At 34.5% G+C, this 26177-nt stretch overlaps 1 protein-coding gene across 4 annotated transcripts in view; it reads right to left on the reverse strand.

Moving 5' to 3' along the window:
- Positions 1-320: 320 nt before the first annotated feature.
- YTHDC1 (YTH domain containing 1) overlaps positions 321-26177 on the reverse strand; it is a 35322-nt gene continuing 9465 nt past the window's right edge. Inside the window, exons 2-17 of one of the 4 annotated variants that reach the window (XM_021702240.1) lie at positions 25199-25300; positions 24508-24836; positions 23956-24388; positions 20053-20142; positions 19528-19581; positions 18859-18953; positions 17241-17349; positions 16830-16947; positions 10624-10708; positions 9501-9667; positions 6933-7015; positions 5637-5673; positions 5501-5540; positions 5338-5400; positions 3587-3721; positions 321-1323 (exon numbers count right to left, since the gene is read on the reverse strand). In XM_021702240.1, the coding sequence (XP_021557915.1) occupies positions 1099-1323; positions 3587-3721; positions 5338-5400; positions 5501-5540; positions 5637-5673; positions 6933-7015; positions 9501-9667; positions 10624-10708; positions 16830-16947; positions 17241-17349; positions 18859-18953; positions 19528-19581; positions 20053-20142; positions 23956-24388; positions 24508-24836; positions 25199-25300 (2165 nt within the window). In that variant the 3' untranslated portion in view covers positions 321-1098. Of the gene's footprint in view, positions 1324-3586; positions 3722-5337; positions 5401-5500; positions 5565-5636; positions 5674-6932; positions 7016-9500; positions 9668-10623; positions 10709-16829; positions 16948-17240; positions 17350-18858; positions 18954-19527; positions 19582-20052; positions 20143-23955; positions 24389-24507; positions 24837-25198; positions 25301-26177 lie in introns of all 4 variants that reach the window. The other 3 variants (XM_021702239.1, XM_021702242.1, XM_021702241.1) reach the window with 3 other exon arrangements.

A 26177-nucleotide genomic window follows, 5' to 3' on the forward strand; every position in this document is an offset into this window, starting at 1 on the left:
GAAGATGAAAACAACAGAAAACCCGAAATAAGAAAACAATCCTGTGACCAGAGTAGATCCAAAAATGTTATCAAAAGAGTAAATACTTAACCAAATATCAACATAATTCCATCAAGTACCATTAGTTCTTATATTAGAAATAGAACTACGCTTTTAACATAATTGGCCTAGGGCAATCATTTCTGCCAAAATATGCAAAAAAGGGGGGGGGGGGAACCAGGGTTCCTACACTTCCTAAACACAAAGCATTATGTTATGTCCACTAATGCCTAAGAAAACAAACTTGCATCCAGACAAGAAAGAAGTACAACAGGTTAAGTGTCAATCTTTACCAATTTATTTTATACAAAACAGTAGCAATGTAGAATATGGGAATTATCTTCCGCTGCCACACACGCAAGTTGTGAACATTCCAAGCCAATGTATACAGTTTGGAGGGGAAGGCTAAATGACAGCATCAACCATGCTACTGAACATAGGAATTTTTTATTTAAAAAGATTAAAAATTAGATAGCAATGTCTTCTTAATATTGCTCTCATCATTGAAGACTGAAGAAAAATAAAAAGTGACTTTTTAAGATTAAAAAAAGAGGGAAAGGGAGAAACAAAGAGGCTGCTACAACACTGCCATACTGTCAAACCATCATACTTCAATATTTGCATACTTGATAGCAGCATTATTTTTACTGAACCGTGTGCAACTACGTTTAGAAACACATCAAAGCAAAATATCATGGCAGTCATCAATCAAGATCCAAAAAAAAAAAGAAAACAAAAAATAACTCGAGGATGAACACACTATTAAGTAGATGAACATTTATGGAGAATGAATCAATATCTACATTCTTGGACTGTTCCATTCTGCTCCAATAAAAGTGTCAACTCAAACTGTCAACTGTGCATTTTTGGAGGATTTGAGTTTTTCCAGTTCTTATTATACCGCATGCTTGGAACAAAGAGGGATTTAATTAACCCTTCTACACAATGAACTTTAAGTAGACCGCTGAAAATAAATTTACTACTTGTAAACACACACACACACACAAAAAAAATACAAGATTTTTTTATCTTTGAACAATCAGTGCTTCCAAAAGCGCATTATCTTCTATATCGACCTCTCTCCCCTCGGTCTCTGTCCCGGTCACATAATCGCTCTCTTTCTCTTTCTCTATCACGCCCTCTATCTCGTTCTCTGTCTCTTCTGTTATCTCTAGGGCGGTCTCGCTCTCGCTCCCGATCTCTTTCACGGGGTCTACTTCTCCGACCACTGACAACAGCTTGTGTGCGACGAAGGAAATCATCCACCCGCATGTCATAATCATGCTAGAAAAGGTAAGAAATGGGTTAGGTATGTCAAAAAAAAAAAAAGGAACTTATGGTCCCTATATTGTAATTACTGTACAGTAGAGAAAAAAATCTAGAGAAATGCACTAATGGATTAATTCACAAAATGCAATTTTGATACTGCTTAGAAAAAGGATTTTGATGTCTTACTAGACACCAACAACAGATATTATTCAAATCCTGTTGAAACTCACTTCGTGCAGTTTGCTATACAACTTCAATGACTTTTCCATCTAATTTTTTAAATAAGATTCAGGCCAAAGTAACAACGATCACAGATACAAGGCTGATGCCAACTATGCTAAGTTTCATCAATGTTTTTCTGCAATAGGTGAACCCTATTTTTTTTCCTTCTTTGATTCTACAAACTAACCTGACCTAAGTCTGCCCTCTTATGGTAAAATGAGGAATTCTTACATTCCAAATTTTCTTTCAAACTAAACCAATTAATGACAACTTATGAAATAGGACATGATTTTAAGAAAATACTTTTAGTAAGATTGTTAAGTCTACTCCACACAGATCTAATAATACATAAAAGGCTGAGGAGGATGAGAGAGGGTAAGATGAGCAACTGTCCAAGTTGTCACTGTGGCTACTTATAATCTTGTTCCCTGCTCTAGCTTTCCACTCTTGGTTCTCAACTCACCTTTACTTAACTGAACTTGGTCTTTCTTCAAAAGTCAGCTCAAATATTCAGAATGTAAGGTTCAAAACCACGGTTCCACTCTACCTCTCACATACAATGAATACATGAATATATTAGCATAAAATATATACACTAACCAAAAAATTACATAAAAAGGACAAGTACCCTTTAGTAAAAGAATCTTAGAATTCCTGTTTTGAAAATTATGTAATCATTTATACCACCACAACTTGGGATGCCTGGGTGGCTCAGTTGGTTAAGCATCTGCCTTCAGCGCAGGTCATGATCCCAGGGTCCTGGGATCAAGTCCCACAACAGGCTCCTTGCTCAGCAGGGAGCCTGCCTCTCCCCCTGCTTTTGTACTCATTCTGTCTCTCTCTGAGAAATAAATCTTTAAAAAAACAAAAACAAAACAAAACAAAAAAACACCACAACTCATCTTAGCCAACTAAGATTTCATCATACATAGGCTGTGTATTTCTTCCTGTGTGACTGAAAAAAAAAAAAGTCTATTAGTCAATTAGGATTCTCAAATTGTCTCACGGAATATTAAAGATCCTAAAATGATCTGATTTTGAAGAATTAGTATCTTTACAAGAATAAGAAAATAATTAACATAAAAGTATCTCAAAGATAGGTTGGGCTACTCTTGACTGGCCCTCTCAAATATGCATGCTCTTCAACTAAGCAGGAAGATAAAGAATGTTTATTTGGCCCAGCCAAAAAACTCATGTCAAGTACAGCGGCGGGAAGGAGGTCGGGGATGTCCAAACTGTACATCCTACTTTAACAACCAAACTACCTTTCTAAAACTATCAAATTTACACACAAAGGAATTATAACAAGTACAAGGAGACAATTTCAGTTTAAAAAAATAAAAGTACTATTAGAGGGAAAAAAAGAATATCAACCATTTAATAAACTACCTCTAACTAGTATAATGAAAACCCAAGAAATCTCCAACTAGAGATTGCCTTTCATTCATTCTGTTTTGAAGTTATCAAAAAAAGCTTTCCATATCAACCATATCAAATTATTAGAACCAGTAATTACTAAAGGACAATTACTCGTCTGCCTTTCTTAACATCTGTTTGTCATTTGTTAGCATCATCTTAAGAATCAGATAGAGGAGGTGAATTGGTAAAATCTGGCAGAGAAACAAATAACTAAATGAGACTAGAGATGACCTGTTAAGTAACTTAATACACACCATCTATCCTGTGAAAACTAAGTCCGAATATACAGAAAGCTTGGAAACACCTATCTGCAATAATAATTAGTTATAACTGAAGACCCCTGTACCGAAAGAAAATATCCTAGTTATGATATCCCTATGACATTAGCTAAGAGTTACAAGTAGAACTTGCCTCAACTTGCGCAGTCTGCTTGATCAGTGAAAATAAATACAGTCTATTTAAATAATCCAAAGGGATTAGCCATTTTTAATTAAAACAAGTTGTGAATTACTTCAAAACAGCATTCAGTAAGAATATGAAACAGTCCACCACTCAACATAATCTAGTATCCCCACATTTAAATTATCAACAGAATTCAAAGTAGTTCCCTCACACTTGAGCCTTCTCGTGCACTTACTACTCGCTTATCTCTGTATCTTGCTTCATGTGGTACTGGGTGATGTCCTGAGTAAGGGGGATGAGCTTGAGGAGGTGGAGCATGGTGTTGATAGTAAGGATGGTGTGGAGGTTGTTCCATTCCAGGATAAGGAGCCTAAAAAAAGAAAACCACTTCCATAAACATCTACCAAATAAACCATTCTTAGAATTTCCCTATACAAACCACCTATCCCAAACAATTAATTTAATAATCTGTACGATCCACTTACTCTGACATTAAGGTTCTTCAAAATACCCTCTTTATGTGCTTGTTGAAAATACATGCATAATGAACTAGTTATACATCCTTTAAGATTTTAAATACTAATAGAACACAACAAACCATTACACAGTGCTTACAATGAACGAGGCACTGTCCTAAGCACTTTACACATCTTATTTCTCACAGCAACCCAATGAAATAGGTACTGGTATTCCTAGTATACAAAAGAGGAAACTGAGCCACCAACTGGTTAAGTAACTTGCTTAAAATCACTACTAGTAAAAAGGTGGATCTGGGACATAGCATCAGGCATCCTGGCTCTAAGATCAATCATTAACCACTATGCAAACATCTACCTTTAAAAAATAAAAAGACCTCCAGGACATACTGAATTTTTAAATGCCATTATAAAATGAGTTAAGGGCAAATCAAAGATTACTTTCCTAGTTAGCGCCAAGATAATATTCTGACTTTTTAAAAATTTCACAGAATCTAAAGGAAAGCCATCCTATAATTCATCTATCTGTATACAGTACCTTAAGTGAAATAAGTCAGATGAAGAGGCCACATTACAGGCAGCATTTAAAAAAAAAAAAAAAGAAAGAAAGATAATAAGAACTACTTAAACTTCCAAGTTTTTTATTTCTCAGGAACTAATGCTTTGGCTATCCTCAATACCTTAAAAGATACTCTAAGAATATTCAGTTTTCTTACAAAAAGGAAAAAAACTAAAAATCATGCACAAGAAAAAAAATTATGCACAGGATTTAATTACCTTAATTTTTTAAAAGATTTTATTTATTTTAGAGATAGAGAGCACAAGCAGGAGGGGGAGGAGAGAGACTCTCAAGCAGACTCCACGCTGAGCATGGAGCCTGATGTGGGGCTCGATCTCATGACCTGAGCAGAAACAAAGAATCAGATGCCTAACCAACTGCACCACCCAGGGGCCCCTAACCTTATTGTAGAAAGAATTTACTGAGTATTGGGATCAAGCACTATGCTAAACTTTACATATATTTTGTAAATTATCTTCCCCACACTCCCATGAGGTCAACACTGATATTCATTAAATTTCAAACCATACAAAGACAGACACAATGTCCATTTCATTCACCAACCCAGCGTAAAGCGGAGTGCCCTGCACAGAATGGGTACTACATATTAATTTGATGAGCCAAAGAATGAACAAATGCCCACTGAGTTTTACAGATAAGGAAAACTAAGAAGAAACTTGTCCAAGGTCACAGAGTTGAAAAGGGAAGGCATTTGAACCCAGGCAGTTTACAATACTAGCCACTACAGTAGTAAACCGTAACACTTAAAACTTGCATTAACACAAATCAAATTATTCATTAGTCTTTAGTTTTAAAAATAGCCCTCCAACTATTTAGATTTATGTTTTAAGTCTCTTAATGGGTAACTGTAACAATCACATTCCAAATAAGCATTCAAAATATATGGAACTGCGAATGAAATTAAATAATTTGCAAGAAAAGAATACAAACCATTCCTTGCCAAGGTGGTGGTGGTCCCATGTTATGAAATTCCCTCACATAATCATTGTAGGACTAAAATGAAAAATATTAATGTCAATAATAAAAATCAAACCTGAACTATAAAGTAAATCAGATCCTGGTTTTATGAACATTAAATATATAAAATACTTACCCCATTTAAAAACACATCTCGGCGAACTCCTGAAAATCGTCTGTTGGGAATAAGATTTGTGAAACTAAATTCAGGTAATTCATAAACTAGTTCCAAGAATGTAATTTAAAGCTAAGCAAGAGTGAACCCAACTTACCTGTCTACTTCCTGGTATCGTGGATCCTTTAAATACCCTGTTCAAACATCAAGCATTTTAGTAAATCAAATTTATATTTTTTATTATGGCATTATAATTAAACCTTCCTTACCACTCATTTCAATTCTTCCCATGAAATAATAGTGATGCTATTAAGTGATGCTATTATTGTATTATTCCATTTTCAGATTTTCTTCTCAGATTACATGATAATCTAGGAAGTAACTAAATAACTTACTGATATCACAGAATTATAAACTGCTAGAGAGGTTTTCATATGAATCTTCTAAAATCCACACCCCAATTCTCGCTAGATAGAAAATTTCTTCATGCTGCACCATAAGGAAAGGGGAGAGGAATTATCTTGAGGACAATGGTAACAGGACTTCCTTAAAACAAATGTTTACCTTCCATCTTAGGTATACACAAGCTTTGCTAAGTCAACCAGATAGTTTTAAAAAATGCAAACTTAAGAGGGAGAAAAACAAAACTGCAAAAGTCACAAAAATGAAGATTATACATTTTAGGTGAAAGAACCATGGTGAAAAAAGAAATATTCTCTCTCCCCTTCTTTAGTAAGGACTTAGCAAATTAAAATGTAAAAACATTTGCGTGGCCATGTTACTGAGGAAAAACTAATTTCACTCTCTGGACTATCCCATTTTGGAAAAGAATAAGGTTTATCAAGCCACTTGTTATGTAAAAATGCTGTAATGCTCACTAACACCAATTTTCAAATTGCCTAATTTTTATAAGTGTATTACTGTTTTAAATAAGTATCTTCTCTTAAATACAGTTTGCCTTTTTTAATTGGTAAGGGAAAGACTAGCTGAAAAGCTGCTGTGTAGATTAAAACCAAGTATTTCTCATTCCTCTCTAAAAACATGATGTTAAAGATTTTTATTTAGAAAATATAGTGTAACTTTAGTGTCTAATTAAAGTTATATACCACATAAGATATTAAATATAATAGGAAATAAAAAGCATAATAAAGTGTAAGATCACTACTTTCCCTAACCACTTTTTAATCTTAAAACATATGTGCAGTTTCCATTGTGAAATAATTATAAATTAGCAACATCAGGTAATTAACAGATTATAATTAGTCACACTAAAATAGATAGCCTTCACAAAGTAGAAGAATTTAAGTGACAACTATTGATAATTTCCTATGGTTTAAGGAGTCACATCCTAAAGTTTTCTCACTTTTAGAACTATAGGATTATAATAATGTTTTTGTGTTGTTGTTGTTTCATAATTTTAAGTCAAATATCTGCAGGATTATAAAATATTAACCTGGTCTCTGGTGAAACTCAGGGGCATAGTCAATCCTTGGTTTCTTTCTGCTGTTATGAATATCATAATCTTCTGGTCGACGCCTACACAAATTAGACACATTAGAAATTAAACCAAAAACTGCTGGGAGAACAAACAGCAATGCAAGAGTTTCTGACAGAAGTAAGTACAAAGAATAGCCCATTATTTCCTTTAAAATAACATCCTAATTTCCAGTGAACAAATCTTAAAGTGTCTAAATTTTAATCCCTCTAATTATTATAAATCAATCCTTGAATGTATTGCTGGAAATAGATATTCTCTGTAATCCTCATACTGTGATGAAAAACTTGGAAAGAATAGTCTGATCAAAATATGTAAATCAAATTTTAGTATTCTAAACAAAAGTAAATGAGCGGCCCTCAAACTAATGTAAATATCAGGTTTAACAAAACACTTTCCCAAATAAAGTCTCCATTCAGGTGAAAAAGGAAATTAAAAAAACTATCATCATTACACACAACACGTTAACTCTAAAATCTATATATTCAAAGTTATTAGAAGTCTAAACAAAATTAAGAATGTCTTATTTCTTTTTGCTTTGCACAAAATTATGCTTTTCACATGATCATACAGAAAATTTAATACGTACTAAGTGACTTTACAGGAAAGTTTTGAAACTCTTGATACTTTGAAAAACTAATTTCTATAGTTAATAACATTTAGAGTTAAGGGAATTTTTTTCTAGAGACAATGCCTTAAAATAAAACTGGAACGTAATGGGGCAGTTTTAACAGAGTTCATAAAACAATTTCAAAGTATATTCTTTAGAAGGTGAAATTTTACTGTCTACAGAGGGCTGCTCTTTACGGTCTCCCATAAATCTCAAATGGTTAATGTAATACATCATAAATACACTTCATTTTATTTAGCATTTGATAAAGTACTACACAAAATAAAAACAAAAATTCCAAGTTTTTTTGGTAATAAATATCTTTTTACCCTTTACGTCAAATAAAAATTCTGTAATAACCTGGCATCACTAGTTTTCCAGCTATTTATCAACTGCTTTCATTAACTTTTCCAACACAAGTTCACTCAAACTGCAAAGTGCAATAACCCCAAGCCCCCCAACAAAATAAAAACAGTTGCATCTACAATAAATAAGACTAAGAAAATGAAAAGCTGGTTTAAAAAATAAACATACCGCTTTCTTGTAGTTTGGGGAGTGCATTTACGACCGGTATAAAACATGATAGTAACAGTTCATATAGTAGTCCAACTACTGACTTTAAGCTGTAAGCCACATACATATATGGAGGCCCTGGCAGGCTTGAGAGAAGGTGTAGTGGTGTAATAAGTATAGTTTGCAGTCCATTGCAAAACTGAGGTAAAAACTTCACTTGTATATATTGTATTGCACTGGAAACCTCTTAGCTTAAAACTTCAAAAGACATCTTGGTGTTCAGTCCTTTAAGGCCAAAAATAAGGGGCTCTGCCAGGTTTCCTCCTACCTACTTGACAGTGTCCTTTTTAAGCTCAAAGAAATGGGGACTCTTGTTGGATTATCTGTACCTACCACAGGATGTTTCCACCAAAAGGAAACTTAACCAAAGGTTTCATCCCATCAACCATACATCCAACAGTCTTTAGCAGAATATTTTAGGTTTAGCTGTATGCAAATCTACACAGGGAAAGGTGTTGGGTAGAAGGGCTTAAATCAGTCCTTTGCAAAGACTTCTCCAATTCTGTAACAAGTTAAACCCCCTTTTCCTGGAAAATGCTGCTTAGTTCATAAAGTAGTGATCAATAACCATGGCGATCCTCTAAAAAACACTTTAAGTCCACAGGTACTGCCAGCATCTGGAAAAGTTGTAAATAGACACAGCAACAGCCCTTCTTTTCGGTTTGTTGCCGGGTCTCCCAGGGCCACTTGATCCCCTTTGGAAAGAACCTATTGTTTTCAGAAGCTCAGCAAGATGTGTGAATTCACTGGGTACATGTTAGAGAATATTTGGCAATGGGGTTAACACATCACGGTGGTAAAATGTGAAACAGTCCCAATAATGCTCCTCTTGAATATCAAAATAACTTAAAATATTTTATCCTCTAAATGAGGCGTCATCTTCTGAAAAAACATTAGTGATCCTTTATAAAAGTCCCATATCTGATAAGGCTTATCCAGAGACACACCTGAAAGAAAGGGCTTTTTACAAAATATTAACAATTTTCGCAAATAAAGACTTCCTCCTCTTCCTCCTTTCTAGCCTGTTCTTAGCAACAAAGGCCTACCTCATTTCAATTGTATACATTGTATGATCAGAATATTATCTAATTTAAACTGGTTATCACTCTTTAGCAAATAATTTTTTTCTGCATAAGGAAAGATCCCCATTTTCCTCTTGAAAAATGACTGAGACCAAGGTGACCATGTGAAATCCTCAATGAAGCCACAAACTAGTCCATGCAGCTTGATTTGAGGATTTTCTCTTTCTTCTTTACCGCAGGACAAACTTTTGACGAATCACATTCCTCCATCATGTTATTCTGATACATGTGCCTATTATCAGTCCAAAGAACGTTTCTAACCTTCCCACATCCCGGACTGGTTCTCGACGGGATGGACGTCCTCTTGATCGGGGCTGAGAATGCATTCTTCTCTTGTGACGCATTTTATGAATGACCTGATACAAGTCAATACTTTCATCGGGGGGAAATAGAAGACAAAGCTGGGTTCCACATTCAAGTTCAATTTCCTAGAATAGGAAAGTAGCAATTTACAAGATGAAAACAGGAGAAACTTTCAATAGACTTGTTGTATTTTCCTGAAGTACAAGAACAAAAACTGACTTGGAGACTTCCTTCTCAAGGTTGATGATCATATGGGATTCCAAAAACTTCCTTGATATTATCCTTATATAAGGGTAAAAACTGAAAGTGTAGAATCTCCAAAGTTTAATACACCAATGCAGTTGCTTAAAACTGTGACAATTGTCCTCTACAAACAAAGGAAAATTTCTTTGTGCAAAATACAAAAATATCAGAACAGGGTATCTACCTTAACTCAGCGGAGGAAAAACATGTTAGTTAGTGTGTGCCAACAACTTTGATAATCAGGAACTGCGACATACACTAAAATACATTAGATTAACTACAAAGAGATACTGATGTATGGACTTTTTAAAATGAGTTTTTATTTTCAACTACCAACAGTTTCATTTATGAGCAATCAAAGCACACCAGTTGTGGTTCGAAGTTACGTGTAGAAACTATGGGGGTCAAAGATTTGGGTTTATTTTAAACCACCACACTTTTAATTTCATTTGCAGACTTGAAAACCTGGGTACATATATTTTTCATACAGCTTCCTTCTATTCAGAAAACTTGAATGAAAATGTTATAATGGCACTCTGAAAATTATACAAAGTGCAGTAATAATAAATGAAAAACAATTTAAAATCAGGACCAGAATTTCTCTCAAAAAGTTTTCTTTTAATTATATTAATGAAAACACCATATAAAGATGCCTTTCAACATTTATGGAGGTTTTACTAAACGGTCAAAATCACAGTAATCATGAATTCCAAATAAGAGTATTTTCCCTTAATCTATCACATGAATTCTTTCAAAAATGGCTTAGAAATGCCCTTCGATAAAACTATCTAAAAGGATTAAATGTGTGTGTTTTAAATAATCAATTAAAACAACAAACCTGTCCATCACGTCCAATCTTTACTGGTTTATGTTCATTCCAAGGATTGGTGAGATGAGCTGACTTAGTGAAGGGTAATTCACGCCTAAATACAAAGTAATGTCAATTATATTCTTTTGCAGAAATCTTTAGGGACCTTAAACTACACTTCAGCAATTAATCTTGATTTAAATGTGACTAAAATTTAAAGAATCACTTAGACTAGTAGCATTTATTCCCCAGGGAAGGAGCCCCTTTAGAGATGTGTTCTTTCCACATTCTCCAGTGTTCTCAAAAAAAGCTAATTAATATAATGCTTAAGAACATGGTTTAAATCCCAGCTCTCTCTTAACTTCTCTCTGAGCCCGAGTTTCTTCAGCTTATAAACAAGGGTATCACTACCTACCCTTCATACTTGTTCTAAATAGTGTGCAAAACGATATATGAAATGTTTAGCTATCTCTTGCTTCTGTGTACTCAAAAAATTGTTTTTATTAACTAATCAAAAGAGCTGAACTTTAATCAGTTAATACTAAATTAAAATAAGTGTTCTCTATCCTTGGTTCAGAGCTGCTCTCCCAGATTCAAATGTCACCGCCCCCTTTTTCTAAATAAATCTTTGAGAGAGAGAGAGAGAGTTCGAGCATGGGGGGGGGGGGGGGGGAGCAGAGGGATAAGCAGACACCCTGCTGAGCAGGGAGTCTGACTCTGGCTCCATCAAAGGACCCTGAGATCATGACCTCAGCCAAAGGCAGACGCTTAACTGACTGAGCCACCCAGGCACCCCAGTTCTCCCCCTTTCAATAAGGCAATATTCCCTACCACCCATGGAATGGCTCTTGACAATATGAATATTTACCTAGAAATTCATCTATCTGCACACATTAATTATGCCCTTCACTTACATTACAGTGCAGTACCTATATAACTTCAACAAACCCTGGCTCTAAACTCTGAGCTACAGGGCAATTTGGTCTCACCAACATAAAAAAGATACCCTATATTTTTATATTCTTTATCAACCTAGCACAATGCTGAATGTAAACATGACATGTTAATTGTCAAGGAATAATCAAATTAACAGCATTTGATAAGGTTTTATCTATGTGTACATAAAGTGAGTAATGCCAAATTAAATAAATGCTTTAAGGAACTATTTATTGTCATCTACGATACATGAAACTGCTCAGCCCAAAGACATACAAATTTTCTTCCACAGCTATCAAAAAAGAATAAATAAGCACACACAATTATTTTGGTAAAAGAATGGGTACCACAAATAGACAAGTTTTGTTGTTTTTTAATATGGATGGCCGTATCTATTTTAAAGAAAGAAAATAATCAAAAAATGCTTCCTGGAAATAGCATATCCCATATGCTCAAAGAAAAGTGACCCAAGACAAGCCAAATGTTAGGAGTTAAGGAAGAGTTACATTTGAAGCAATGAGAGAGCTTGTGCAAAGGTATAATGGAGAAGAAAAAACACAAACAAATAACTTGATCCAGTGGATAAGCTACATAACCATTTATTCTAATCTTACACGAATTTTCTTAAAGATGAATATAGAATGCTCAAATTTTATAACTTCCTTAAACCTTGGAAAAAAAGAAATGTGTATCTAAAGTCAAAGTAACAGGTGGCATGCTCTGTGGTGATGGTGATGTGAACATACAGGGGAAGTGGCCTATGAGGAACAGAAATGCCCACTAGGTATTACTAAAAAGCTTGAATTCTTAGTGTAATATTGATCTTACTTCACAAATCAAGAGTGGTTCAAGAATGTATACATACACATACACAAAATATATACACACGCTTTTTTTTTTTTTAAACTTTTCAGGCTATCGGAAGTTAAAAGAAAAAAAGAAGACTATACTAACAAGCCTATACCAAAGTCTAGAGTATCTAGAGGGAAATCTCTAGTTAATTCTTTGTACTTTAATACTTTCTTAGATTATCCCTCTAAACTGCCAGTTAAAAAACAGTTATAGGAAAGGAATAACCTACAAGCCACCAAAATATAGGAAAATTACAAATTATTACTGTAAAGTTATCACTGTTATTTAAATATTAGCAATGGAATACTGAAGGTCCAAAATAAAACCATACGTTGAGCTGGTTGAGTCAGTTGGGGTTAATCTTCTTTGGTGGCATTGGTTCTAACTAGCCAGACTCTAGAGGTATTTTTCTGTGTTGACAAATTAAGCTCAACCAAGAACTCTGAGGCCCTAGGCAAAACAGGACTCAGAATACATTAAGAGAAACTGCAGGACTATGGTCATCACAACGATAGAATAAGCATCCTAAAAATTACCTTTTGAACAGACATATGTAATGATGAAGCCCTAGCTTTACTGTGAGCACTCTAGAGAACGTGGAAGTAACTCACTGATTTAAAGAGCCTGGTTAAGTGGGGGCAAATTTAACAAAAGAACATACAACTGTACAAAGGTTCTTAGGTACTGGATAGTGTTAGATTCTTAAAAGTTAAAAGGAGTAATGGAAAAATTCTAAAAGAAAAGAGAAAATGGGTTATCTAGAATGGTCATTAAAGGGGTGACCATAAAATACCATCAGTTTATTTAATTCTGGAAGAATGACATTTCATAGAATATAGTCTTATTTTGAACTAACTCCCAGTGACAACTTAAGTCACTTTTTGTGGCTCCTCTCCTATCTGCTAACATGCACCATGTGGTTGTGAACTTCAGTGTGTCTAACAAAATACCTGAGCCATCAGAAATTCATCGGTTTGGGGTGTGTCTCAAGATTCTACATTTTAACAATCAGATACTACTGATGCAAGTAATCTAGGCACCACACCCAAAGATACTTTTGTCTAATTATTATTAAATCCAAAGGGTGCTTAAATAAGTCTATCATAACTACTTTATCTGAAAAGAAAAATACTAATAGCAGTTACAGCAATTAAAGCATTAGTTGTTTATAAAGTTTGATACTTTTAACTCTGAGTCAAATATAATTCTCATTTTATAATGAAAATTTAAGAGTACAAGAGATTTACCCCAAGGAAAATACCAATGTAATAAATATTACAAGCCCCTCAGAACTCTTAAGTATTATAAAACTACTCTTGAACATAAGTGATGAGTATTTTCAAAATTAAAGCTATATATAAAAAAATTAAAGTTATAATTTTATTTAAGAATATTTTTTCAGAGGGCGCCTAGGCGGTTAAGCATCTGACTTTGGCTCAGGGTCCTGGGATCAAGTCTGGTGTCTGGGCTCCCTGCTTCTCCCTCTCCCTCTACCCCTCCCTCCCCCTGCTTATGTGTGTGTGCTCCCTCTCTCAAATAAATAATCTTAAAAAAAAAAAAAAAATTTGTTCTGAGCACGGGGTGGCACAACAGTCAGTTAAGCACCCAACTCTTGGTTTCGGCTCAGGTCATGACCTCAGAGTAGTGAGATCAAGCCCCTTGTCGGCCTCTATGCTCAGCGCAGAGTCTACTTGAGAGTCTCTCTCCCCCCCTCCCCCTCCCACTTGTGCACACTCTCTCTCTCAAATAAATCTTTTTTTTTTTTTTTTTTAAGATTTTTATTTATTTGACAGAGAGAGACACAGCGAGAGAGGGAACACAGGCAGGGAGAGTGGGAGGGGGAGAAGCAGGCTTCCCACAGAGCAGGGAGCCCAATGCGGGGCTCGATCCCAGGACCCTGGGATCATGACCTGAGCCGAAGGCAGACGCTTAACGACTGAGCCACCCAGGCGCCCCTCAAATAAATCTTTAAAAAAAAAAAGATATTCTTTCCAGGTAAACCTAAAACTTAAATACAATAAAGAAACTTTACTACCCAAAATTTTGTACAAAATGTTAGTAGGATCAACTTCTGGGTTTGTACCTCTTCTGATGGTATATGCATTTCAAACAATGAAATAGCCAATAAGTCAATGAAGAGGAATAGGAAAGCAATAATATATGAACAAATTAAGCTCACCTTCTGAAATAAATTTCCTTATCAACAATTTGGAAATGAAGATTAATAGAACAAGTAACATTCAAAATAAAATTTGCTTCCTAATCTAGGGCAACATCATCTCCAAATTATTTTCCAGTAACACCAATGATGTTTCTAATCATAAAACCATAGACTAACAAACTTCTTGGGCCTTTACAGTTATAGTCATCCAAATAAATGACTCAGTCTACCTCTGCTAAAAAATAGTAAGCACCTTGTTTTCCCTATAAAGTGCCACCAGATTTTGAAATTTTATAATTTTAATTTGATTATAATTTAAGTGTAACTTAATTACAACCTTAATTTCTGAACAGCCATAAATTTATATTTTAAAACCCTGGGTGCAATGGAGCAGGGGGATATCACCTAAGGTCTTAACACTGCATTCCCACATTATAATTATGTAATTTTTTTATTTGTTATGTTTTTCCATGTTATTACATGGATAATTCTGCATTTAAGTGACAAACCATAATTTAACCAATTTCCTACATGGAAGAATTTAGTTTGCTTCTAATTTTTCCCTATAGAAAGTAATGATGGTGTGAGGAATAATGATACATTTTCATGCAGACAGCTTTTTGCAACAGTATCAACAGTCAACCTAATGCACTATTTTTAACTATATAGTTGCCCATGTATCTTCATAGTCTTTCACTGTCCCGAAAGTAAAAGTTTAAACTCCTTAGGCTGGCCCATATTATTGTTCATCTCTGTCTTTTGTTCTCTTTATCACCTGCTTCATTAAAAAAGGTGGCTCCCTATCCCACTCACATACCCCCCGCCACCCTCCCACCTCCTCAGCCCAATGGTTTGTGTTTCCATGCTCTTGTTCTGCTAGTTTGTCTTCCAGAACATGAATAATATTTTTCATTCTCCATCTCCATCAAAATCTAACACCTAAGCTAACTTTAACTTACAAAAAATACATATGGTCTGTTTCAGGTAATTTTTTTTTTTTACTGAAATTAATTTTATAGGCAATAGATGTATGCATGTCATTATAAAGTTCACTCAAATAATTAGCTTTTTATGTTAAAATAACTTTCTAGGTCCAGGATGTAACTGCTCGTGCCCAAGGTGCCATGCCAACAGACTGAAGCTTAGATTTAACTTTTGTATCCCTGTGGTTGGCTCGATCAGAAATGCAGTATATCCAATCAGCCAATCCCCAAACACCAAGCCACCCCAGTATGGGCTTTTTATCCCAAACAAGGTTGACAACATAGCCCTATCCAACCATTTTCTATTTGTCTCTTTCTTGTTCTTTATTCTTTATCCTATAAAAGCTTTCTGCCTTCTGCCCCATTCTGCAGTTCTCCACAGGACACTGACCATTTCATGAAGTGTTAAAGTCTGTATCACCTAAATTTACTTCTTTAATCATTTTTTAACATTGCACAATCGTTCAGTAAGAACATAAAAATAGTGGTAATAACTCGGTGCTCAAAATGAGTCTTTTTCTAATAAACAAATTTAAATCTTGATCACATCAGTTCAAAACATCATAATGCCAACTAAACATGATATGCTAACTTCCTTAAGAAATAATAGTTGCTGGGGCACCTGGGTGGCTCAGTCGTTGAGTGTCTGCCTTCAGCTCAGGTCATGATCCCAGGGTCCTGGGATCGAGCCCCGCATCAGGCTCCCTGCTCAGCGGGAGGCCTGCTTCTCCCTCTCCCACTCCCCCTGCTTGTGTCTCCTCTCTTGCTCTCTCTCTCTCTGTCAAATAAATAAGTAAAATAGTAAAAAAAAATAAAAAAAAAAAGAAAGAAATAATAGTTGTTCACAACTAAATCAGTCACCTCCAAAACGTGAGCCAAGTTAAAGAGTGACTACTAATTTCCTATTCCAGTTACTAAATGACATAATTAAGTCACTAAAATCATACAGATCTATCCAGGTAACATATCAAGCAATTGTCTAATTCATGACAAACTTACTACTGTATTACTAATATAGAGAACAAATGAAATACATAAAGCTCTCGACTAAATAAACCTTTGCCCTTTACATCATGTATTTATGAAGACAGTGAACAAGACAAGCAAAACATACTGATATATTTTTACTTTAACACTGCTAAATTTTTTGCATTCAAATCAGCCTAGGAATGAAACAAACAAAAAAGAATGATAATCAGAAAGAATAAGTTAAAACTAAACTGTGGAGTTTTAACATTACTGCCAACTGGTAGCCCATTCAAAACAAGGGCAAATTTTATTATCTCCACTAATGTATAATTTACCTGCAAATCCAGTCAATTTTAAAAACTCCTCCCAACATTTTAGCATTCATTCCTGCCGGCAGCACCCAATGTATAGGAGATCCTCCATGATGTGATTCTGAAGAAAGTCTTGCAAATCCTAAGGGAATCAAATCACAATATAAAATAGATGCTGGGCGCCTGGGTGGCTCAGTTCGTTAGGCGACTGCCTTCAGCTCAGGTCATGATCCCAGGGTCCTGGGATTGAGTCCCGCATTGGGCTCCCTGCTCTGCGGGGAGCCTGCTTCTCCCTCTCCCACTCCCCCTGCTTGTGTTCCCTCTCTCGCTGTGTCTCTCTCTGTCAAATAAATAAATAAAATCTTAAAAAAAAAAAAATATATAGATGCTAATATAAATGATGTTTTTATATATCCGAATTATTTTTATTCTTACCTTGAAATTTTCCACTCTCTCTGACAGAAAATATTAATATAACACTCCTTGCAGATCTGAATGCAGCATTTAATTTCTTCTCATTTACAGGCAGCGTGGACCAAACACCCTACACAAATGATATAAGGATCATAGACAGAAATTAATGAAAATCTTTCATCTTTGCAATTATATTTGCAAAAGACCAAGGCTACTGATACTGTTGTATTTTAAATTCAAGTAAGCTATAATAAAGGTCTTATTTAACAGGTGTTAAAATAATGTACTAACTTATTAAAAACTCAGGAAAAATATGGAGAAAATTCCGAACGAACCTTAAGCAAAATCATTAAAGCAACTAGAAAACACCTTGGGGTGGGGGGATGTCAAATCTTATGGGCTAGAATTCTACATAATAGAAACAATCACCTACAATTATTTTAATATCACAACCATTTACTGTGGTAAAAACATGTTGTTTACAGATGAATCACAGTAAGCACATTTTTCTCCTTAAAAAACTGCCTAACCAAAATAATTAAAAAATACTGTATTAGTAAATCCATCAGTGAAGATTTTTGTCCAGTTCCTAGCATTTCTCATTTTCTCTATTTAAGTTCAAATGTTTATGCATTATTAGTGTGACTAGAGACCTGTGTTGTACACAGAGCCAGAACAAAGTTATTAATCTCTAAAGAATTTTAATCTATTATTTGTTCATGAAAAGATTAGAAGAAATAGCATGGTAAAGGCAGAAGCTCTAATTCAGTTCATTCTGCTCATACAAACTAGATCTCATTCATACTAAGTGCTTAATGTACTTCTGCCTAAATTCACTCTAGCGGAGGAACAGAATAAACTTCCACTATGTAGTTATTTGGTATATAGCTTCCATTTATAAAGTCTGATGGGTAATTATTATTGTGAGAAATATTAAGATATTAACACTGACAAAAATATGTTTAGAAAAATTAACTTTCTAACAATCAGTAGAAGCTGTAATGACTCATTTTAAACCAAGAAAAGAAAAATTTTATAATGGTATGTGATTTTGGTATGTGACAAATGTATTTTTGCAGCAAAAACATAAACATAAAATTAGTATCTTACAACATCCTACAGCAACTGGACATATCATTTTTGTAAAGCATTGGGGTGGGCCTTTAAGCTCTTTCCCTTTTCTCCTAAATTCAAGTGATGTTACTTCTAAAACTAAAAGAAATTCTCCGTAAAAGAATGATTTCTTCTCAAGAAGATCTCAAGGTGTAAAACCAGCATCAATATAAAACAAAAAAACGGTTAATTACAGAAACATTTAAAGAAGTGTTAGTACAGGAAGTTAGCAAGTGAATACAGAAACACAAAAATCTAAAAAAATACTCTCTTACGGTACAGAGTATAAAACATACATATTCTTCAATATCAAATATTTTGACTTCTAAAAGCATCTTTAGAAGACTCTAACTGAAATTACTACTAGGTTGCCTAACCAGCCACAAAGCAGACCCTAAACGGCAACTGGGCTATGGATCTTTAAAGTTTTAATGAAAATCACAGTATACTACTAAGATACTCAAGTCCACCTTCCCATTTAAAATTTTCAAGACTGGGATAGTTTCAACAGAACTGATGCTAATACCTTAGCTTTGGCAAGAGACACATTCTCATGGTTGTTACTCTTTATGAGAAAAAATCTTGCATCCTGTAGGACATATTTGAGTTTACTGGTTTGATCTGAAAAAAAAAAAAAAAAAAAAAATCCAAACCAATTAACCAGAGGCCATTATCACAGAGGTGTAAGCTGTACTGAAATTAGCCCTCCACAACCCAGCTAAACTTTTAAAATTCATCATCACCCATTCGACCTGGAAAGCTAAGCCACAACACATAATAGAGCAAAGCTAAGAAAAGACACCAGCATTCTGCAAGAAGTTAAACCTAATCTAGTGATGTTCCGATATATCAGATTCATATTTAAGTATGAAAATAGCTATAAATTTTACAGATTTCTTTTACCAGATTATTCATTTAAATAGACCATTATGCTATTAAATATATATATATAAACCATCCACTGTGTCCAAAACTATAAAATATCCTAAGATGTTTGCTATTGTTCTAAAAGATATGCAGTTAAGAAGTAAATGTGGAGCTGTCTCTCTGTTAAGACTACATTATTAATTCTTTTCTTTAACGTAATATATCAGAACATTACTACATTAAAACCAACCATTAATGGAGAACTAATAAGGCAAAATAATGACTTTATGCAGCATGCAATGAAAACAATTTCAAATTTAAATGATACCTTTTCGGACAGCACGAACGGAAGATGATAATTTCTCATGCTTCTTTTCTGAACCTGTATTTAGCCAAAGTACATTTGTTCAGATTGAGCTTTAATAGAGATAAGACAAAATTTCTACAGTCTTGTCACATAAAGTTCTCATTCAAGACAAATTATTCTTCCTGGCGCACCCACACACACACAAAAAAATACTTCTCAATGTGTACGAGTGTTTTTGTTTTTTGGGTTGTTTGGATTTTTTTAAAAATATGTATATTTGAACAGTTTCCCACTCAGAAAACTAGTCACTGAATCATCATCTTCCAAGAAAAAAAAAAGTGAAATTCCACTTAAGCAGTAACAGAACAGGATTAAAATAATAAGAAAAAGCTTAGTTTCCTCTAGAATTATTACACTGAACATGCCAAAAATCAATACTAATGAACATCAACAAGTTCACACTAAACTACAGCCTCCACACTTTCTACAGCAAATTACATTAAAATCAGTCAGATATGATCACAAATAAAAGTAAAATGAGGATACCTGCATATGACTCTGATGCAGAGCTTCCACTTCTATCAAAAACAATTGGAGAGATGCCTCTAGCTCTCTTCCTTTCCTTCTTTTTCTCATCTAAAAAGAATTCAAACAAGATTTTTAAAAACATTACAATATAGGTACAGGTACTCGAACAAGAATATATCATGTGCCTGGTTTTTGCACAATCCTTAAGTATTAGTCATTGCTAATCTCTCCCCTAACCCCTCAATTTCCTCAGAAGGTGTTCCATTTCAAAGGCACTGTTCAAAAAACAGAAACATATTGCTTCTCCCACCAACTTCAAATTAAAAACACATGACCATATAACTGAGAACTCCTTATCCTCTACATAAAGGTAGTCTTAAAATTTTCAAAGAGGGAAAAATCTGCAAAGCAAACACATCTTTTATTTCAGTCAAATATACTGTGTTTCTTTCTCTATACCAGGTACCACTGTTCTAAATCCTCTCTCTAAAAAGTATACTATCATTCTTCATTACAATTCCAACTGATTCTTAGATGTCTGACAAACCCCAGAACCCAAAGCTTTTCAACTGTAAAAAAAAAAAAAATAGTAATAATAATACACTATAGTAAGTTAGTGATTCCTCTTCTGGTTGCCACTGCTTTTGTGTCTTCAATTCCATTCTTCATGACCATATCCCTCTTGGATTACTGCTGTTGTTTTCAAATTCAATTTAAAATTTATTCCTAAAATGTTATCAACAGCCTATGTATTTCTACTAAAAAGCTGAGAATCTTCGGTGGACAGAAGAGGTTTTGCATTACCTGTTATTTAAGAACAATTTCAAGCTTAATTTGGAACTTTTTAAGCATATAAACAAACACCTAAAATGGATTAGGCTCTCCTGTCTCTGTTTATTGGTATTTTAATTATACCACTGTAAGTTCCTTTACTTTTCAGCTAGAAGATGAGGAATAAATATGGAAAGAATATGCACACATTTACTTTTATAAAAATAGAAGGCTAACAAAAAAAACGGTCCTGCATATAATTTTCCATTATATGACTATAAACAGTTACCTATTTAAAAAAATTTAGCTAAATTATCTCCCTAATCCTCCTAACAAGCTCATGAAATACTTAAAGCCATTATTCTCATTTACTGAAAAGAGGAGTGGTTAGACAACTTGGCCAATGTCCCACAGTTCCTGGATGGCAGAACCCAGTATCAAATGCAAGTCCTCTAACTTGAAAGTACAAGCCCTGAGTTCTCTTCTTATTGAGCAAATAGAAAAGATATTTTACTACTACTACTCCTGAATGGGGATTCCAGGTCTAACCAGTTTGAAGATGGAAAATTCCAAGGACATTCTAAGTTCCTTTTCATTTAGTTTAAGCATCTTTCCCTTTATCATGTACTGCTGTCTCTCCAAATAGATGTAACAAGAAGCTTGTAAGTGACAATGGTTTTCCTAACACAGGGCTGAAAGAGCAGAGCAGGGAAACACATACTGGCACAATTACAAAGCCAAGCCCATTTAAAGCAAGCAACCATGGGGGCATCATGATATCTCAAATAACTAGCTATATATTTATTTCCAGAAAAGCATTTATTTCCAAGCTCACTTGCTTTGAATGATACCTGAACTTTCAAAAGTTGTTTTTTTTTTTTTTTTAAGATTTTATTTATTTATTTGAGAGAGCAAGAGCAAGAGAGATCACAGAGGGAGAGGAACAAGCAGACTCCCTGCCGAGCAGGGGGCCGGACACAGGCCTCAGTCCCAGGACCCTGAGATCATGACCTGAGCTGAAGGCAGACACTTAACCAACTGAGCCACCCAGGCACCCACAAACTTTCAAAAGATTCAGGAATCCTTTCCCTCAGGGCCAACTGTAAGACTTCAAGTGAATAGATTGAAGCTTTTTAATATAAAATGACTGAAAAACCTCACCCAAACAGATAAGAAACAGGAGGTTTTGTAAAATCCTAAATCTCTTTCTCATACATGTGTTTTGTTCACTGACTACACATTCCTATATAGTGCTTAGCACTGAACAGAAACCCAATTCAGTAATTTGAATTGAACACTAATAATACACCTTTGGTTGATAATTAAAAACAATATTTTATAAAGTACTAAAAGGATCTCTCACTAACATGATACAGAAAAAAAAAAAAGCAAAGTTAAGATCCTGCCCGTTTTTTTTTTTAAGAGAAAACTTCCTTAACTTTTAAAATAAATACCATTAGAAATCTCCAAGGATTTTTCATCTTTTTTTTTTAATAAATAACTCCTACTGCTCTTAAGTTTATGATCTCCTCATTAGTCTCAGGTTGAAAGAACAATGAAAGTCATCTAACATATAAACTTTTAATGACTACCAAAGTGTGCCACTTTTATATATGTTACTGAAAATTCTGAAAGAAAAAAAAAATATCCTACCCCTAGATGGATGTTTCACACATTCATCACAGTAAGTGAACATTCATTCATATTGTCAGTGCACCTTTTGTTCTCTATCCATTACTAAATTATAAAAGATATATAATCCCATCAGTTTGCAAAAAGTACAATGGGAAAGTACAATTAAAGATTCCACAAAGTTTGGGGCGCCTGGGTAGCTCAGTCGGTTAAGCCTCTGCCTTCGGATTGGGTCAGGATCCCAGGGTCCTGGGATTGAGCCCGACATAAGGCTCCCTATTCAGAGGGAGTCTGCTTCTCCCTCTCCCTCTGCTCCCACCCCTTGCTTGTGCTTTCTCTTGATTTCTCTCTCAAATAAATAAAATCTTAAAAAATATTCCACCAAGTTTTATATCAAACTCAACTACTCATCTACTCAGTTTAACTCTTTATCCCCCTTTAAAATCCTCTCTAAACTCCCAAACCTAGAACTCCAATGAGCAAAAGGTTGAAAGCACTTCAGTTACCAATCTCTAAAAAATAGAAAATAGCTGGCCATTGGATTTATCACCTATACAATTTTAAAAATATGACTAACGATGTACTTTTAAAATGATATACCAACAATGTACTATAAAATGATAAAATTTTATAATAATGAAGTTGTAACGATCCTATATAACAAAACAATAAAATTTTTCTTACTATTCCAAACTTTTAGTTCATTTAGAATACACAGCAGATCTGGCTGCATCCGGACATAAGACAGCTATGACAGTATGCATAACCATTATAAAATGGCAAGGGATCTCTTTAAGTACCGTGACCTCTCCTTGTTGTACGCTCTGAATTTCCCCTCAAAAGAGGGTCCCACCTGCCTTAGCCTAGTGACTGCAACTACCTACCATTCCTATATTTACATCTCGTAGATCAGATAGTGATAAAGTGGTAGGACATGTAGTATTGAAGGAATGACCAAGACAGCTCTTAAACAATCTCCCCACAAGAATCTTAAACTCTTATTTTCCACCTCTTGTACTTTTACACCCAGCCTTTGGGAGATCCCGCCCAAGTGTGTCAACCCACAAGTACAGAATTGGAAAAACACTGTGTACTCCCCCCCAAAAAAGTTAAAATTTCTATTACCATATGATAGAAATCTAGAGACATTTAACATGGAATTACTGTAATAACTAGTAGGTTCCACATCAATATACTTCAAGTACATCAGAATCAGTGTTTAAATAAGCTGTTGACTAGCATGAAAATCTAAGAATTTATAACATTAAAACCTGAAATACATTTCCATATAGAGAAATAAACAGACTTGTATTCATTTAGAACACAATCAATTTGAAGCTGGGAAACACATTTACTATTACTCAAAAGTATGTAATTATAAAAAAAAAAAAATCCCAAGACAACCTTATTAACATCCCCATCTCAAAATATTTTATAATTCAATTTAAACATGTTCAGAAATAAAATCAGGTTTTTTTTTTAAAAAAAAAACAAACTTATAAATACAAAAAGTAGTACCTGATCCATCTGTGCCTGAACCGGATCTGACAGATCCATCTGTGAAAGAAACGGATTCAGAATCAGAGTCGCTAGCTTCACTTCGAGTATCATAATCATTTCCCTCTTCCTTCTGGTCTCTCTCATCCTGTTCATATTCTTCCTCCTCCTCCTCCTCCTCTTCCTCCTCCTCCTCTTCCTCCTCTTCCTCTTCCTCCTCCTCCTCTTCTCCATCTTCATCCACTTCTTCATCTTCCTCTGCATCTTCTTCTACCTCTTCATCTTCCTCCACATCTTCCACCCCTTCCTCCTCATTCTCAGTATTGTTGCCTTGCTCATCGGAAGAACCACTGCTGCCAGTCTCATGGTCAGAGCCATATTCTTCAGAGTTCACTTCTTCCTTAGAAGACTGGCTGGATCTGCTTGCACGTCTATCCACTTCAAGCCCAATTCTCTGATGTTTAAAGAAAAAGGGAATCAGCAGTCATGTAACAGACAAGGTCAGAGTGAATAAATAGTTCTAAAGCCTCAAAAAGAATTGTTTTGTTTTACATCTGCAATAACATTTACTACCTCAGAACCATCTGGCGTAGGGGATTTGGTCCTCCTATCAGGGTCCCTTTTCCGGAGACAAGTTTTTTCAGGTTGACTCTTATAAGGTTCTCTAGAAGCACTGCTTGACAAACGAATCTTCCGATCAACTTCTAGACGCTTGCTTCTTTCAGATCTTTGATATTCCTCATTTTTATACTCTGCAACTGACTTTCCTTTAGTACTAACTATTCTTTTGTTATTGCTAACAGATGAGCTCAGTGGCTTAGAAATCAACTGTCTTGAATGAACAGAAGGCTTTTGTCGCTTGATGTCAGTAGATTCCATTCGGTCGCTTTTTCTTTTTGATCCTTAAAAATACAATTTAAAGAAAGCATATAAATGTATTTTAGGCATTCTATTTGTTTCACCAAAGATTAACAAATAATATGTATCAAAGAGGGACAAAAGGCTCATTTCTTTAAAATATCTTCTGAAATGTTAATCATAAAAAAACAAAGCTTGCAAATTTTGGAATAAATTCATGTATGAGACATTTCACACAACTGAAAAAAAAAATAGATCACTTTTATTCACATAGCATTGGGTACAGTTTGTTATGATTGTACTTTTGGTGTTAACGGACTCAAGGAATAAGAACAAAAACAAAGTCACCTTCTTAGTAAATTAAATTTCCAAACTTATTTTTTAGAAAATTAAAAATATTACATACCCTTTTTCTCGTTTTTATCTTGTTCACTCTCTGGATTATACAGTTCATCATCCTGTTCTGGTACTTCAGTCAAAATATCATCTAGTACATTTAGTTCTCCATCTGAAAGCAAGAAAATTAAAAATAGGGAAAAATCATTACCATTAGCATTTATCTTGGACTACTACATTGGGTCTACATAAATATGAAAACATAACCCTCAAAGACATTTTATTTCAGGATCAAGACACAAGACTAATTTTATAAAACCATACAAAGTAAAGGACATGACACAGACCTCTGGTCTACAAAGCCAGGAGTAGTAGATACCCACCCCATAGGGTATGAAAGGATATCCTGGAGTACAAAAAGAAAATGTTAAGAATTTCTGTATCTGTAGCTCATTTTCTAATTTCTAATTTTTCTAACTGCTTTAAAATGTGCACAAAAAGTAAGTACAGAAATACATGTGTGTTAACATAAACACACACTTACCAAGGATTGTGTACTCCTCAAGATACTTACTGATTACCAAGAAAAAAATAATTTTACAGTGGAGAAACATGACAGATTCCAACTTAACCACAGTGAGTCAAATCAATATCAAAGACCACCTGGCAATGAGGCACAAAAATTCTGTGATACTCCTATGCAAAATTCAGACTCTGAACCTATATGTGAGAAAACATCAAATAAAGTGAAATGAAGGGTCATGAACTACAAACAGTAAGAGATTACTCCAGATTAAATGAGAATAAAAAGACATGATAACTGAATAAGGCACATAACCGGGAAGCTAGTGAAATTATAATAAGGTCTGTAGATTAAATATCACTTTTAATTTCCTGAATTTTGATAGTACTATCATTAAGTAAAAGTCCTAATTCTTAAGAAATAGATACTTAAGTATTTAAGGACAAAGAAGTGTCATGTCTGCAACTGACAAACGGTTCAGGAAAAAAAAGTGTGTCTGCATATGCAGACGTCCTCAAGAAAAACA

The sequence above is a fragment of the Neomonachus schauinslandi genome, chromosome 2, assembly GCF_002201575.2.
Source record: "Neomonachus schauinslandi chromosome 2, ASM220157v2, whole genome shotgun sequence".
Lineage (NCBI taxonomy): Eukaryota > Metazoa > Chordata > Mammalia > Carnivora > Phocidae > Neomonachus > Neomonachus schauinslandi.